Source organism: Spermophilus citellus, assembly GCF_964194105.1.
Source record: "Spermophilus citellus genome assembly, chromosome: 17".
Lineage (NCBI taxonomy): Eukaryota > Metazoa > Chordata > Mammalia > Rodentia > Sciuridae > Spermophilus > Spermophilus citellus.
In genome coordinates, this window is record NC_138199.1 from 29,087,099 (window position 1) to 29,105,013 (window position 17,915).

At 44.5% G+C, this 17,915-nt stretch overlaps 1 protein-coding gene across 2 annotated transcripts in view; it reads right to left on the bottom strand.

Annotated features, from left to right (window-relative positions):
- Positions 1 to 17,915, bottom strand: part of NXN (nucleoredoxin) — a 150,395-nt gene that overhangs the window by 27,177 nt on the left and 105,303 nt on the right. For both annotated transcript variants that reach the window (XM_081272279.1, XM_081272278.1), the window contains exon 2: positions 263 to 380. In XM_081272279.1, coding sequence (XP_081128405.1) covers positions 263 to 380 — 118 coding nt within the window. The remainder of the gene's footprint in view (positions 1 to 262; positions 381 to 17,915) is intronic.

The following is a 17,915-nucleotide window of genomic DNA, read 5'->3' on the forward strand; positions in this document are numbered from 1 at the left end:
ACTTCAAAGCTGAACTTTCTTTTCCAGATTCCAATTCCTTCAGCCCATGAATTAAAGTCCCCTAGAGGGACATTCTTATCCCTTTAAAAACCTTAACTATGACCTACAAAATACCCTAATTTCATCAAGACAATGTTCTCTAGCCACGTAAACCCACTTACACATATTTATTAGCATTCTCTATACCAAGGAGGAGGGGGCTAGGGCAGGGGAAGGAGTGGGAATCGAGTCATAAGTGCGGATAGACAGGCTGAAGCTTCACCTTCTGGGTCATCGCGGATCACCAGGAGCCCATTTCTGCACACAACCTTCCCAGTGGTGGCATCTAGGAATATTAGCGATGGAATGTTGGAAATTCGGTATTTGTTCCAAAGTTTAAGCTGTAAAAAGAAAAATAAAAAGTCGGGGTTAAATCCAAGCCAGATTAATTGCAGAGTTCTTTTGAGACCCTCGGGAGATGAGTGAGAAAATCACTAAAGTGTAAATAAAGAAATAACTGGGCTAAAGCAGGATGCTGGGCATAAAGGGACACTGACTACAATCCCCATGCTCCCGCGTGGTAGATACACAGCAGAAGAACCCAGACCCCACTCAGGCTCAAGCTGTGACAGAGGATGATGGAGGACCAGGCTTCTCCTCTCCTGGCTCTCCCACAGACACATTCTCTGAAACACATGGTCATGAAGATGGATGACACGTGTTTGACACAATCAGACCTCCACCAGGTGGCTAAGCAAGGAAGCGAAGCTTCTCCACCCACCAGCAGCCAATCGCTCCCCTGCTTTCCCATTCTGCGGTGTCCCCTTAGCCCCATGGGAGAGGGACATCTTTTCCAACAAGAGTAAGTGGTTCAAATATGCCCCTCATCCCCTCATCCCCTCACCAGACCTGCTGCTACAGATGTGTGCCATTTGGCCTACCACACACAGGGCAGCGATATCCCATACCAGCCCCAACCCACAGCTCTAGGTGCCACTCCAAACAACCTTGGGGCTGCTGGCAGACTGTTCACGTTGGCTGTGCAAACTGTCAGAAGCCCTGGGTCTAGGAGGGATGAAGCTGAGAAAACCTGAACATAACAGCCCAGGCGGGAAGCCAGATACGTGTGGCCCATGTTTGCTCACTGCCATGGGTGAGAACCATTCTAGGTGGGCCTGGGTATTCTGAAACTTAACTGCCAAGCCCCCAAAGCAAGACCATTAAATAAAAATGTTGGGCTGGTAACACATCTCCAGAGAGGAAAAAAATGAAGGAAGATGGCCCAAGGGCCCACTGGTTCGGCTACTCAGCTGTGAGCCTCCCTTCTAGACAGGGAGGTTAACTGCTTGGGCACTGGAGGAACAGGACCCGGATGTGACACAGGATAACAGGCATCAGAAGGCAGACTGCAGGCAGCAGAGGGAAAGGCACATGTGGCCATGATTGTCCCCCCTCCCCAACGGGGTACTGGTGACTGAACCCAGGGCCTTGCACATGCTAGGCAAGTGCTCTACCACTGAGCTCCCCAGCCCCCCACCAGTTCTTTTTAGTTTAATTTTGAGATGGGGTCTCAGTTAAGTTGCCCGGGCTGGCCTCAATGTTGTGATCCTTCTGTCTTAGCCTCTGGGATTATAGGCGTGCCAGGAAACATTAGGCTTCCCTGTCCGAAAAGACCCACATCTTGGCAGGAGAGGTTGTGGGACCCCACCTCAAACTGGGTGGGCCCTGCTTGCGGCTGCCTGTTTTTCCCAGCCCCACATTTCCTGTGGGTTCACAAAACAGCCTCTGCAGAGACAGTTTCAATGACTGATATTACATCATTCCGGAGAAACCTGATCCTGGGCTAACATTCTGAAGAGATTGGACAACAAGCAAGCATCCTGCCCCTGGGATCAGCTTCCTTAAGTTTGCTGTGCACGTATCCAGCCAGGAAGGTAGGGAGGAAAAAAGAAAAGAAAGAAGAAAGGGGGAAAAAGAGAGAAAAGGAAAGTTAAAATGACTGATGTTTTTGTTTTTGTTTTTTTGGTTTAAAAAGTAATTCGTGTGTGCGTGCGTGCGTGCGTGCGTGCGTGAGAGAGAGGGGGAATAATTTCTGGAAAAAATTGGGAAAGCCAGCAAAACACAAAAACAAAAGTAAAAAATGACCATGATTCACCATTTAGGAAAGTTTAGACATTTTACATTTCCACCAGTAGCCAATGAGACAGCCTTCTTCCTAGTACCCTCACCAACATTATCACTGACAATAGTTTTCCAATTTTTATTCTTATTTTTAAAAATTTTTTAGTTATACATGGACACAATATCTTTATTTTTGTTTATTTTTTTTAATGTGGTGTTGAGGATCGAACTCAGGATTTCTCACTTGCGAGGTGAGCACTCTACCACTGAGCCACAATCCCAACCCCCAGTTTTCCAATTTTTAAAAAAATATTTTTAAAAATTGTCAATGGACCTTTATTTTATTTATTTATATGTGGTGCTGAGACTTGAACTCAGTGCCTCACACATGCTAGGAAAGTGTTCCTCCACTGAGCTACAACCCCAGCCCTAGTTTTCCAATTTGAGGCTGGCCTTGAACTTGCGATTGATCCTGCCTCAGCCTCAGCCTCCTGAAGGCTGGGATTATAGGCATCCACTGCCACACCTGGTTAGAGGATATTTTAAAGGTAGGATAACATGTGTTGACTGGGATAATCTAGGAGAGAGAGAGAGAGAATAAAATTGAAGAGAAAGAGAATGGAAAGAACAAAGTCCGTGAATGGGCAAAGCAGTGTGATCTGGGTCATAAATGGGAAGGTGGGGTTGTAGAAACAGCCCATTTTAAAAATTTATACTCTGACTTCAAAGCAGTTTTTTATCTGAATAGAAAGTCATTGCTATTTCTAAGTAAAGACACCTCTACTTTTTCTTTTCAATGGTCACACCATTTATTTCCTTTTTTTAAAGAACTATAATGGCTGGAACTTCCAGAACAGTGTTTAGTAGCCAGCATCCTTATCGTCCTACCTGACTATAATGCACATATCTCAACGATCTCACCAGCAAATATAATATTAGTCATTGGTTTGAGATAGATATTCTTTAACATGTTAAGAAAATATTCTTCCATAACTTTTTGACCAAAACTTGAATCAGGATTGTGTGACTATATTATGATGATGATCATGATGATAACAACGATGATGTCTAAGTTGCTGAGACTAGCCTTGAATTTGCAATCCTCCTGCCTCAGCCTCCAGAGTCATCAGGCATACAGGCGTGTACCACCACAGCTGGCTTATTTTAACCTGTTGTAGTATTTTTCATTAGTAGCTCTTCTAAGGTTAAAGTATCCTTGCCTTCTTAGAAGAAATCCTCCTTGGTGTTGGTCCTGTGTATACTGTTAAGGACCGTTAGGATCATATCTTTTCTGGGCATAGGGGTTCCCCCAAGCAAATGGCACCTTAAAACGAGACTCTTTTTGGGTTAACTAGACTGTTCCCTAAAGTAAACTGCAGCCTGTGAGCCTTAAAGAAATAGGACTGGATATAGGTCAGTGGTAGATCATGTGCTTAGGATGCATGAGGAGGTCGTGGGCTCCATCCTCAGCACCAAAAAACAAACTAACCAACAAAAATAATAACAAGAACCACCAAAAAAAGAATTGGTGGTGGGTCTTTGCTTCCTGGGCAGCCCAGCCTCTCTGACGCTCAGTAGAGATGCCCCACCCCAACAGAAGCTAGATAATGAGGAACTCAAATTACTCTGAGTTCTTCATGTAGAAAAAAAGAATTTTAACATCTTTCTCTGCCTTGCTGCAAACCACCACAGATATATCATTGCTCTCAGAATCCACCTTGAAGATCTAAGAATTTATAATTTCTGTGGCCCTCACTTTCCCTAGGGATCCCGTCCCCCTTCTTTCTCATGGGGACTCAGGAAGACAGTAGGTCTTGGCTTGTATTTTACACGGTCATCATTGGATCTTTGTTTCCAAGTAAAGGGCCACTGGTTTAGAGTAAAAAATAACAATTGCTTCTAAACTCGCCTGACACTGAAAAGTCAATCTTTTTATAGACTAGCCCATCATGGTCTAATTTTATACGATCGTGATTTATTTAGGAACTAGTGTCATTCATCAGTGAGCTGTATCTATCTGTGGATGGGCATGGACCATCTTTCTCAGGCTGTGGCATCAAGACTACTTGGTTCTAAACAGTGTGGAAGGTTCAGGAATAATCATTCCAACCTTATTGATCTTGATACCTGAATCAGGATCTGATTCTTAGGCTTGAAAAGTCATCGGGCCTGTGCTGAGGGTTCCCTCATGCTGCCTGAAAATAAGCAAAGTCTGAGTTTAAAGAAATGAATTATTGTGCTGGAGCTGGGGCTGGGGCTCAGTGACAGAACACTTGCCTAGCATGTGTGAGGCACTGGGTTTTTTCCTTAGCACGGCACACAAAAATAAATAAAATAAAGGCATGCTGGCCGTCTACAAATACAAAAAAAAATTTTTTAAAGAATATAAGAAATGAATTCTTTGTGTCTTCATGTGTTTGATACCTCAAATGTTCCAAAAAAACCTCTGAAAATAACCTTTTTGGGTCACTTGAGGATAAAAGCTAAGGATCTTTTCACCAGGGAAAATACACATACCAAAAAAGTCTGTATGTAATTTCACAGAGCTCATGAATCCCTTAAAGCCTGTTAGCAGAACCTGCCTGATCATGGGAGGTCTATGGGCCCCAGATAAAGATTCCCTTGTCTTAAGGGTTCATTTCAGTGCAGATCTTGACCTTATCTCCATGGGGAGAACTACATTATTGATTCATCTTTATTCCTGCCATTAAAATCTCCTCCAACAGAATTCCTCATAAAACTTGGAATGGAATCACCATTTGACCAGCTATCTCACTTCTTGGTTTATACCCAAAGGACTTAAAATCATCATATTACAATGACGCAGCCACATCAATGTATAGCAGCTCAACTCACAATAGCTAAACTATGGAACCAACCTAGGTGCCCTTCAACAAATGAATGGATAAAGAAACTGTGGTATATATACACAACGGAATATTACTCAGCCTTAAAGAAGAGTGAAATAATGGCATTTACAGGTAAATTGATGGAGCTGGAGAATATCAAGCTAAGTGAAATAAACCAATCCCAAAAAACCAAAGGCTGAATGTTTTCTCGGATATGTGGATGCTAATTCACAATGGGCAGGGGGGTTAGGGAAGACTAGAGGTACTTTAGGTAGGGAAGAGGGAGGGAAGGGGAGCAGGTATGGGGGTAGGAAGGATAGGAGAATGAATCAGACATTGTTACCCTATGTACATATATAACTATATAACTGGTGGGATTGTCCACATTGTGTATAACCAGAGAATGAGAAATTATTTATACTCCATTATATATAATGCATCAAAGTGCATTCAACTGTCATGTATAACTTACTAAAACACATTTTTAAAAATTAAAATTAATTAATTTTTTAAAAAGACATTGTCCCAGGGGCTGGGATTGTGGCTCAGTGATAGAGCGTTTGCCTAGCGCATGTAGGGCCCTGGGTTCAATCCTTAGCACTACATAAAAAATAAATAAAAATAAATTGTGTCCAACTACAACTAAAAAATAAATATCTTTAAAAAAAGACATTTTCCTGGATACAAAATTAAAAAAAAAATCTCCAATAGAATCAGCATTTATAACTTATCTTACTATGTAGGATAATGGAGTTATGAACAGCAGATGATAAAAGCCCATTATCCTGCTGCTGCTGGGGTCTTCGACTCCTTCAGCACTGATTAAAGCCTGAGGAATCTAACCCACCTTTGTTTTCAAGGTGAGCACCCCCAAACCACTCAGGGCTGAAGGCTAACTGCACTTTTTTAAAAAGCATTCCCAAGAAATAAGTTCAAGTTTGCTTTTGGTTTGGGGGGTTGATTTTTGGTTTTGTTTTTCCTTCATTTTGTTTTTATTGTTTTGCAGCACTGAGGACTAGAACCCAGGGCCTTCTGCATGCAATGCAAACAGTAGGCAAAAGCCCCATCACTGAGCTACACTGCCAGCCATTTTCTTAGAGCATTTAATCGTCAGTGCTTCATCCTCTTACAAGTGCTTCCCAGGGAGAAAATACGGTAATGTAGAAAAAGAAACTGGCTTCGGAGAGGGTGGGCTGACATCCTGGCCCTGCACCTTAGTAAATGTCAGCAGAGGACATGGGAACAGGCTCTGGGCAGGTCAGGTCTTGCTCTGAGCACAGTCATGCCCACACTGCAAGATGAATATGAGACTGGAAGGAGGCGAAGTGTGTTAGAGACACTCGAAAAGTACTGCCACACAGGGGACGCATCATTAATACTGGAATCTGATTTATGCTTATTACCCCCTTGTCTTGTCAGCATCCTCTTCAAAAAGTGTTTCCCTGTCAATTTTATTTTACAGTTAATCAATCAACTGTATAGTTACTAGGCTGTAAATGAAACTACTCAGAGAATGGGGATTTCCTTCTACAGCAAATGATATTTTGCCACAAGAACTGTCTACAACATAGAGCGATTAGGGCCTGTTTATGTGATTGGTTTGCCAGTCTCCTCCTTTCTTTACATGCCCCCCCCCCCTCTCATGTCTAGATTTCTGATTTAATTTATTCTTGTATTTACTTTTGAGCCAGGTTCTCACTATGTTTCTCAGGCTGATCATGAACTTCTGGGGCTCTAGGGAATTCCTGCCACAGCCCCCTGAGTAGCTGAGACCCGATAGGCACGTGCCACCAAGCCGGGCTGGAAAAAAACTTTTTTTTAATTACCTCTGTGGATTTTGCTCTTCACACTACTTAAGGGATCCCTGGCACTGCATCTGATTCTGAAAGGAATTCCTACTTGGTTTCCTCAACTCTGGCTTGGATGACAAAGTGTGAAATACAGTCCAGTCTGGTGCAAAGGAGCGTGGGAGGAAGAAGGAGCTGAGTCAGGCGCCTCCTTGCCCTGCTGTCTTTGAACCAGGAGATTGGATTGGGGGCAAGAGCTCACATTCCACTGTGTGTCAAGAGATTTTTTTTTTTAAAGGTCAGCGGCGACTTGAGCACTTAAAAAGCTACACTGACTGTCACTGCTGCAATTGGGAGAGCCCAAGTGACTTTTACATCCAATATTTGAGCTCTCTACAGAGACTGTTCTGGGGGAAAAAAAAAATCCACTCAAAGTTCATTTCGATGACATCTTCAACCCTCTTCTTCCATAGCTACCCAAATGTCAAGTGACTCCGACATAATATACCGCAGCAAAACCCAACACCCAGAAATGTAAGTATTCCTCAGGAGTTCGCTAAATTCAGAAGCAAGGCAACAAAGATGAAATAGGAAAGAAACAAAGAGGAGACAATATGAGCTCGACTTGGCAGAAATCAAAAAGGATGACAGAATGAGCTGTCCAGTTACTTGAAAGTTCCTGTTCCCAGGCTTGACGGCTGGCTCCGTCTCTGGATCCAAGGCTGTGGTTGGAACTATCATCCTAGGAGCACTAGCCAGAAATGCTTTTATAGTGACCCAGAAAACAATCAAGCGAAAATCACAAGGGACACGATTGGGAACTGGTAAACTGTAAAAATGCAAATGAGAAAAACCAGCTAAACTGAAACTCTGGAGGGATCAGTCAGCACCCGCAGATACCACAGGGAAATACAACCTGGTGATTTCTGAGAAGTCCCAGCTCATACGGCAACACAGGACCCGCCTCTCAAGCTACAGATTGCATCTTGCACTTGACCGAGGGGCTAAGCTTTTACTTCTCAGCAGCTGCTGCAAATCTGTGGGGTGAAGCCAACGCTAACACAGATGGAAGATTAATCAGCAATCTCCTTGCCCAGGTCAGCTGAACCTTCTCAGGCACTTTGCTCCTGGCCCTTTCACCCTGTGCTGACCACAATCAAGACCACCTTTTCTATGAGCAGCATAAAAAACAGATCCAGAGAAGTGTCCCCATCTTTCCTAACCAAACATGACCAAATCCTATTGTAAATACAGTCTGAGCGAAAAAAATTCCACTTGTCCCCACCCCCCAGTGTCAAGGGAATATATACCCTGAGGGTTACTTAGCATAAGCTAAGACTGCCTGGGCCTAAGTCGGCTCCAGACACTTAGTAGTTGATTTTAAGCAAGCTACCTTACTTCTCTCTTGGTTCCTCCATCTGTAAAATGGGGGTAACGGAACCTACACCTCACTGGGCCATTGTGAAGATTAGATGAGTTATATTAAATGTTTAAGAATAAGGCCTGACACAGACTAGGTACAATATGACATATGTGTTAGTTGCTATTATTACCAGCAATTATTACTATTGTTACTGCTATCCCAGCACCATCTACTAAATGCTCCCATAGGAGTTTGTCCTCATATCTCGAGTTCAGACCCAATTTTTGACTCCTTTGCTCTTGAGGCATGATTCCAAGTGTGTGATTTGGCCTATTATTGTCATTTTCACAGCCTGGTAGAGCAGTTGGCCCAGCACAGTGCTCGGCATGTTATGCATTCAACAAGTGATGGGTGAATGAATAGAGGAAGGAAAGAATAGAAGGAAAGGAGGGAGGGAGGGAGGGAACATTGTCCTGGGTCAGTTAGACTGACTAAGCAAACAAGTTCAGTTTTCTAAATGGCTTCTTCACTACCAAGTCTCCTCCTAGCTCCTTAGGGGCCCAGAATTTATTTATTTCTTTAATTCCCTCTTTCCCCCACCTCCCACCTTCCTCTCCAGTTTTTAGCAGTACTGGGAACTTGACGGCTGGCTCCATTTCTGGGAACTGGACCCAGAGGCTCACAACCACTGCGCTTCATACACTCCCCGTTCTTTTTTAATTTAATTTTTATTTAAAATTTTTTTTGTAGTTGTAGATGGACAGAATGCCTTTATTTTTATGTGGTGCTAAGGATTGAACCTAGTGCCTCACACATGCCAGGCAAGTGCTCTACCACTGAGCTACAGCCCCAATCCTCCTTTTTATTTTTTGAGACAGGGTCTTGCTAATCTGCTGAGACTGGCCTTCAACTTGTGATCCTGCTGCCTCGGTCTCCCAAGTTGCTGAAATTACAGGTGTGTGCCACCATGCTGGGCCAGAACGTTCTTTAAATTGCAGAATAAATGATTCAATACAGTTGTTCTTCTCTTTTAATCTGATGGTGCCTTTGACCTCTGTGTGCTACTCACTTTCCCATCTTTCCTTTGCCCAGAGTTGTCACAAAACAAACCATGTGAGGCCAAGAAAAAGATGCAGGTGGGCTGGGCCCAGCCAGTCAGAACCACTACCAGCCTATGAGAATTCAAAGAGCTCCTAATGGATTTGCAATGATAACATCAGATTTTTATAGCTCATTCAGACCTATGCCCCCAAGGGTCACAAGACTGTGAGGTTTAGAATATAACATGTCTACTCTGCTTCCTGCAGACATCAGGCATTAAACATGCCACAAGCCCTTCTTCTGGGTCCTCTCTGCTACTGTATTAAAAAGAAAAGACTGGGTAGATGAGACATTAAACATTTATTCTTCATTTCTTTAAGTCACAGTGAGTTTTCTAACTGATTTACAGTTGATTTGGATAAGCTGTGCAATCCAATAGGGCTTTATTAAATTGTGATTTACTTAATACACTCTAATCAAAGTGCTGCGTGGAGGCAGGGAAGGTTCAGGTATGTGGGTGGTGAAACACCGTGCCTGCCTTCAGGACCCACAGAGTTTATAAGTGGAAGATGGTTAAAAAGATCAATTTTGTTTTGTCTATTTTACCAGAGCAAATAAAAATATGGAGCTACAACTATACACACACAGGCACAATATAAGGCAAAGCTGCCAACTGCCAGAAGAGGCAAACAAAGAGGGCAGGAAGGGAGACTGGCTCCATTCTAGTGTGGTGACTGTGCCAGGAAGGGCTCTGCATGCTGAACCAACACTCTGCCCGTTTCCAACCATATGACCACCTGCATTCTAAACAGGGGCAGCCGCCAGGACCAACAGCTCAGCACAGAGTTTGGTCCTCCTTCAGCCAAACAGTCGGTGCTCTGCTGGACAGCAGTGTGCTGCTGTCAAGTGGTCAGGAATGTGGTTCTGGAGCCCGACGGCCTGGGCTCAAATCCTGACTGTACTGTATACCAGCTGGGTGACCTGAAGCCAGTTACATCACCTCTCAGGGCCTCAGTTTCCTCATGAGTAAAATGAGGATAACAGCACTACCTCACACGGTCAGTGTGAGAACTAACTGGGCGAATGTGCAACATTTAGAGTACTGTTTGGTACACAATAAGTGTTTGATAAATGCCAGAAATAACGATGATATGGGGCTGGGAGTGTAGCTCTGTGGTAGAGTGCTTGCCTAGCATGCAAGGGGCCCTGGGTTCAATCCCCAGCACTGCAAAAAGAAAGGAAAGAAAAAAAAAAGAAGAAAACAAAACAGGAAGACGATGATCCCTCAAGAAAATATCTCCATTTCTCCTTGGCCGTAAGTGGAAAAATATGATGTCCCATATCATCTTTATTTAGGCCCCTTGTCCAGCTACACATTCCCATTTCCAAGGGAAATGACCTCTGGGGCCTTGTGTCCAAGTGGAACTCGTCTAGATAGAGATACCAGAAGACAACCCTGCTCACCTCAGCCTGGTGTGTAGGGACGACTTCTTAAGGCCTCGCTGTGCTTGCAAGGTACTGTTTTACAACAGAAATCATTTTGCTGCTAGTGCAAGAGACAGAGATCTGATAGGCTACTTTTGTCCCCTTGTCCAAGGGGAATGTCTAACCTCCTCAGCTGCCAGCCTTCCCCACACCTCACTGGTTCATACAAGCTTCCATCTTCATGTGTTCCTCCAAAGTACTCACAGATGCCCTGATGACTCCCAGGATAAAGGGCTGCACACTATGCCTCCCGGATTGAACACAAAACCACCACTGTCCCCTAAGGCCTTGCTTCAAGAGGATCACTGTGTTCTGGCAGCCCCCAATCCTCCACTGTATGGAGGCAGGAAGTAGAGGGCAGGGGTGAGAGCACAGGCCATGGGCGATGGCTCTGGTTGGAATCCTGGGCTCTGACATTTTGGGCAAATGCCTTACCCTCCCCAAGCCTCACACTCTTCAGCTGCATCTGGTACCATGGTCCCTACCTCCTAGATTATTGGAGACTTATTGATACAAAGGTAGTGTTTAGACCTGTCCCTGGCACACAGTGGGCACCACAGTGCCTTTGCACACTTTAGATCAGGGAGCCCGTGCTAGGGCAATGAGTGCTGCTGGCTGCAAGAGCACTGAGGACACAGCATTTGACTATGGTGCCATTGGTACCTTGGCAGGGGGTGGGGGTCAGCATAATCCACCCAAAGAAAAACAAACTATTCTATTAGAGACTTACTGTCAGAGGGTAAGGAAAGGAAGGGGAACGCTGAGGAGTCTCCTTCCCCAGCTCCGGCTTTGAGAGGGGCAAAAGCACAAACAGGACAAAACTACAATCCTTCCAACATGGCCCTGAGTTCATCCCAGAGAGGCAGATTCTTTCTGGGCTGGTATCCAGTCCAAGGATCCTTCTTTCTCAAAATAGGAGCTAGGCTGAGCATGGTGGCATACCATTCCCAGTGACTTGGGAGACTGAGGCAGGAGCATTTCAAGTTTAAGGCCAGTCTGAGATATTTAGTGAGACCCTGTCTCAAAATAAAAAATAAAAAGGGATAGGGATGTAGTTCAGTGGTAAAGTACCCCTGGGTTCAATCCCCAGTACACAAAGACACACACACACACAAATTAGCTAAAACTCCATTAAGATGCAGTCCCTAGTTCTAACTACAACCCCCTAAAATACAGGGGTTGCCTGAACCATGCAGGCAGACTCAAGGAGGTAGAAAATGAAGCAGTGCTTCATGAGGCTTGGAGGCTGTCAGCTTTATGACCCTGGTGGTGAAGGCCACAGTGGGATACTGCTGAGGATGGAGTGTGAACATGGGAAAGAGGCTGTATTCCAAGTGCAACCAGCATTAGACGCCAAGAAGAAGGAACTAAAGAAACTAAGGCATTTCTGAGACCTGGGCCCTCCTGGCCTCCTTCTCGGGAGTCACAAGAAAAGCAACTAGGCCACTAAACTTCCTTTCAGAGAACAACACCTTCACCTTCAGACTGGCTCCCAGCAACAAGAACAATTAAACATTATGAGATGTTAAGGCCGGTGGGCAATGTCTACAAATACAAAGACAGACGTGTACAAGGTTTCTTCCCACATTTCCAAAAGTGCAGAAATACAAAATCTCTCTGAATTACTCCAGTAACACGGCTGGCTTGGAGAGCCCCAGGTCCCCAACACTTGGAATTTGTTATCGTTTGTAACCCCCATTAAGGAGGTTCATTTACTAAGCCATGTGACTTCCTGCCCAAATGACTCAATGAGCCGGGAGATGAGCAGTTTGTTGGGAGTACAAAGCAGCATATGGCTGCCAGGTTCTTCCAGGCCAGCACCGCAGATGAGGGAAAGGCTGCCGGGTTTCCCCACGCTGCAGTTCTCACAAGCTGACGGAAGGATTTCCTATAGCCCATCTGGTATCAAAACCTCCACTGGGCAGAGTGGTTTGGAAAAGCGAGGGGGTGGCTTGTAATAACAGACTGCAGAGGGGGGAAGCTCTCAAGAAGTGGCTTGCAGTTTTCATATGAGAGGGGGAGAAGGAGCCAGAGTCAGAGTGAGTCTGAAATCTGAGAGATGTGTCCCAGCCCCAAAGGCAATAACTTCTACTGGGGGATAGGGTTTCTGTGCCTTATGTCGCTGGTCACTGTGGATTCTTCTGCAGTTACAAGCGGGAAAGAGCTCAAGTTTGCCCAAGTTCATTCTGAATAGTGCTGTTCCTCCTCCCCTCCACTGGGTACTGCTGAACCCAGGGGCACACTACCACTGAGCTGTATCCCCAGCCTTTTTTACTAAAGGTCTCCCTAAGTTACTGAGGTTGGCCTTGAACTTGTAGCCCTCCTGCCTCGGCCTCCGGAGTCCCTGGGATGACAGGTATGCACCAGTGTACCACGCTGAGTTGCGCCTTTTTGCTTGAACACTGGGACCTTGATCTAAAATCCTTTTTGAGAGATGTGTTACCAAACAAGCTCAACCCAGAATGCCAAGGTCGTTTCAATGAGGAACCAATTCTGAGTGTTTTCACACCAGATCTTTATAGGACTTTCAAGGTTAAAACAAAACAGAAAGGCAGAAAGGAAGCCTAGGAATGATGAAGGGAGAGTGCCATGCCTTGTAGATTCAGGGGGATCTGCTGGAAAATGTGCTTGTCCAGGCAGCAGAATGGCCCACCTTGACCCTCCTTAGTTGAAAGGCGGTAGATGCTACCAATTTACCCCAACCAACCTATACGCCATGGCTCAGTACTACATATAAGGTAATTAAATTTGGGAACTGCCTACAGCTGATGAAGGAGCTTGCAAGAAATGCGCCAACAAGTTTTCTCTGTCGTTTTTTTTTTTTTAAATAGGAAAAGAAAATAATACCAAGAAACTTTTTTCATCTAAAAACAGACACTCCCACCCCAAAACAGTATTAATGCAAGTTCCCTAGGACAGGACCACAGGGCTTCCCTAGCCTTGTCAGTTCTGGCTGAGCAGGCGAGCCATGGCTCTGATGTTCCACCAACTCTCAAACTCAGCACTTGAAGGACACGCCCAGCATAGCCTCTCTGCTTGCCATAGAACCCCCAGTCCCTGGTGCTGCAGTGAAAATGTCCAATGAGAAAAAGGCCAAAGGCATGAACCACAGAGACAGGGGAGTTTCTAGATGGATTCCACCAGGTGGAGGGCAAGGCAGCATTCCACCCTTCCAGAATCCTGCGGTCATCATCCTTATAGGCCTTACAGGTGGTGGGTCCTCGGTGGACGCCCTGATGATGCCGTCAGGCCGACAGAATCTGCTTGCTCTACCGGCACCTGGGGAGTGAGCAAGCCTCTGTAGCGTTTTCACACATTCATCCTCCTTCCTCAACAGCCACTTGGTAAGTTGCTATCCAGAGAAGAAATCAGGCAAACAGTCTCCAAACACTGTGCAGCTTCCAGTAGATCCGGAATGTGATTGCGTAACGCCTACTAAACCAAATGCCATAAATTACAAATCAGCAGGCTGAGCTTTTCCATGTCCACTCTCCAGAATGAAAATAAGAGCAGGAAATGTGGTTTGGGAGAGTGGCGGCAATGTTTATCACTTCAGCGCCATCCGTACCTGTTCCACTGTGCAGCCATTAGCACTCAGCACAGCACTCTTTCCAATTTCCTACTTGGTGGTTATTTCATCGGGGTTTTTGTACCAGAGCCCCTACCCGGCCCTCCCAGCATAGAAAGTTCTGTTTCTTGGCAGAACTTTCTGAGCGCCCAGTTATCAACCCCTTGTTACCACTTTCCTGCTTCAGGAAGTCCCCACTGAGCCCTGACCAAATGACAAGGAGAGGAAAGGAAACATTTACAATGATGTGAGAAATTCCCAGTCTGGAAAAAAAAAAGATCAAAGAGGATGGTCATGAGGGAGCCTGGCACATGAAGGCCCTCCATGAATTGGACTGGACTGGTCCAAGACAAGTAGTGTCACCTCACTGGAAATCCAGCAAGCCAGGAGCCTCCTCAGCTCTGAAAACAGCATCAGCCATGCTGCGAGGGGCCAGCTGTGTCCTGAGTGAAAGGAATCCTATCCCATACTAAGGAGCTGAGATTGCCACGTACTAAGATGCCTTTATATACAAATGGACTGTGGCTTGCAGTCCCCTCCACCAGCTCTTGAAATGAAAGGATTCCACAGCACAATGAAATAAGTAACAGCAGGGAGAAAGAGAGAGGGAGGTAAATTGTTTGGAAAGCAGAAGACAAGGTGGAAAAGATGAAATTCAAGACAGATGTGTGAGAGCCGCAAACACATGTCCTTAAATTTAAGCATCCAAGTGATTTATGTAGAATAAGGGGGAAAAAGAACTACATTTCAATATAGAAATATAGCTAAATAAAGCTGTTATAAAACAGGTGAGTGGAGAATCCAAGATGAAACGCTAGTAATCAAGCAGAGATTCTCTGAGGCCCCTGTCACTCTCAACAGGATGTCAACCACCAACGATTTATTTTCAATTACTGAGTAGTGATTTTTTATCTCCAAAAGGTACTGCTACTGTATAACATTGGCAAAATTTGACAAACAGTAGCATTTACCAGGTTCCTGCCTAGCCCTTAAGAGAAAATAAAGCAGGAAATTTAGATGGGTGTTTCCACTGAAACACAAAAGTCCAAGGCTCTAGCCGGAAAGACATTTATTTTTACAGTGCAGTATTAATATGTGTTGTTTCACTTCTAAACAGCTAAGCTCAAAGGGGCCACTACACAATTGATTCCAAATGCCTCACACTGAGAAAAAACACAGGCCGCCTGCTTCGCTGGTTTAAATGTTCTCAGTTTGAAACTTTGGAAGGTGATAAGAAAGAGGAAAACGGCAGAAATGCCCCCCCCCCCATGCTAGGATGCGGCTAGAGAAATGGGGTGAAGAAGAGTCCAAGGACATAACAGAAGGAGTGGGAGGATGACTGAGTTTTCCTGGATAGGTCAAGTGCCACATTTCAGGACAGTGCTCAGCAAAACATCAGGATCCAAGAATGTGCCTGGTCATTGTCATTAAATAGGCATTTAATGAATATCCCAAGCCCACCAAGTGTTTGTATTCGCCTTCAGGGAGGAAGATTTTGGTAAATACCCAAACCTGCTTCCTCTTTGGTCAGTCCACCTGGGTTGCTGTCTCTGCCCAACCTGCATCCCCTACAAAAATGAGCCTAGGATGATGCTTCCTCCATGGGCTCCAGTCTTAGACGACAGGTGATCAGAGCAGGTATGAACACTGGACAGTAAGACCAATCACACTCTTTACTGGGAATTGGACTTGGATTCAGTCAGATCAGATGTATAAGTATGTTACCAGAGGGCGCCATATTAATCCTGCCAGCCCTTGGGGTGGCTAGAGGCCCCTCTCCCTGCAAGTTCTTGGCCTCTGCAGGCTAGTTTTATCCCTGAAAACAAAAAATGATTATTTCCTAAGTGTGACAGGGATGTCAACAAGGTAGAGGGTGCTGAGGGTGAAGGTGGAGACCAAGCACTCTAGTGTTGTTGGTTCAAGGACAAACAGAGAGAAACAGAGCTGAGAGAGACAGGGAAACAGAGGAGGGGCAGTGTAAAGACACCAGAGAGACAGAGGGCAGAAAGAAGCAAATAAGAGAAACTGTGTAGCCCCGAAGAGGATGGGAAAGTCTTGCTTCTGAAATTCCATTTCTGGTCCCAGCTGTACTCCATTTCCTGAAGCTGGATGTCCATGGGATTAATGACTGTATTCTGAGAATCTGACCAAATCTACTTACTTATGCCAGCTTGAGTGAATTTCTGTTCCTTGTAAACAACTCCTAACTAAGACAGATGTGTGGGTATGTCTGTGCACGGAGAATCCATGCATACCATGAAACTCTTCCTGCTTAAAACATGAGCAAATAATAAAGAAAAATTACATGACACTCTGAATCTTTTCAAATTCCTTCCTCATAGACAGCAGCCCCTCTTATCTGCAGGGGATATGTTCTAAGACCCTTCTCCCAGTAGATGCCTGAAACCAAGGACAGTACCAAACTCTATATATACTGTTTTTTAATATATACATACATAAATTTAATGCCTTTTCCATCTTAATGAAGCACTCATCATGATACAACATGATACAACATGATACACTCATCCATGATACAATAATCCAGCTGATAATAAAGGCAGCTACAAAGTGACTAATGGGAGGGTAGCATATACAATGTGGATACATGGGCAAAAGAATGATTCGCATTTCACGTGGAATGGAGTTGGAGACAGTGCAAGATTTCATTACATTATTCAGAACAAAACTCAATTTAAAACTTACAAATTATTTATTTCTATAACTATCCATGCAATATTCTCAAATTTTAGCTAGCTAAAACCATAGAAAACAGAAGTTCAGATAAAGGAGGAACTACTGTGTCACTCTTCTATCCTCATCACAGAACCCTGGGGTCACAAGAAGGAAACTCTTTCTCATGCTAGGGATGCACAGATTGGTGCAAGACGACTTGCCTAAGATGACAGAACAAATTAGTCCCAGGGTCTCTTTTCTCCCTGCCAACCACCAGTCCTGGAAATTAGTACTTCTTAAATATAAACCTAAAATACAGCATATATTTCATATGCATGCAGATATGAGATAAATCAATCTGCTTCTCTGGCTTATGAGTCCAAGGAAAGTGGCTGTGAACAAACTGCTAAATTCACCAAGAAAAGCCACTTTTAGTGAGTTCCCATAATGCACCTCTCTCACCAGAAGGCTTTGCACTCTCTACCTCCAGGAGTGCCCCTGAACTCAATCAGTAAGGAAGAAATTCTGAGGTTTCTTTCACAGACAAGATGAATGGCTACTTTAAAAAAAAAAAAAAATCAAAATCCCATGTCTTCTACAGCACATTCCAAGGGTATTTTTTTCCTGTTGTTGAAATTTGAATCCAGGGCCTTGCACCCCCAGTCTAGCACATCCCTGAAGTAAGACAGCACATAGGATATTCAGCAGCAGACACAGCAAGTTTCCCAACTTTAGTGTTAAATACAGATCACAGACACTACTAGACCAGGTGTGCCAGCACTTTCCTGTGTGCTGGTTTCTGAAAGCCACTGGTGTCACAGAACTTAAATGGCAGAGTGTACTTTGCAAGACTGCAATGAGACTTTCTCCTCTAGAACAGAAGTGTCCCAGTGAATCAGACCTTGAATATGCCACTAATGGCTTGCTTAGGAAACTTGAACTGCTGAGACCTTCTGAACAGTAACCAAACACAAATGAGTTCTCCATAAGGAGCCCGGACTTTCTGGGACAGGCTGGCCATTTTAAAGAGCACAATAATCCTGTCA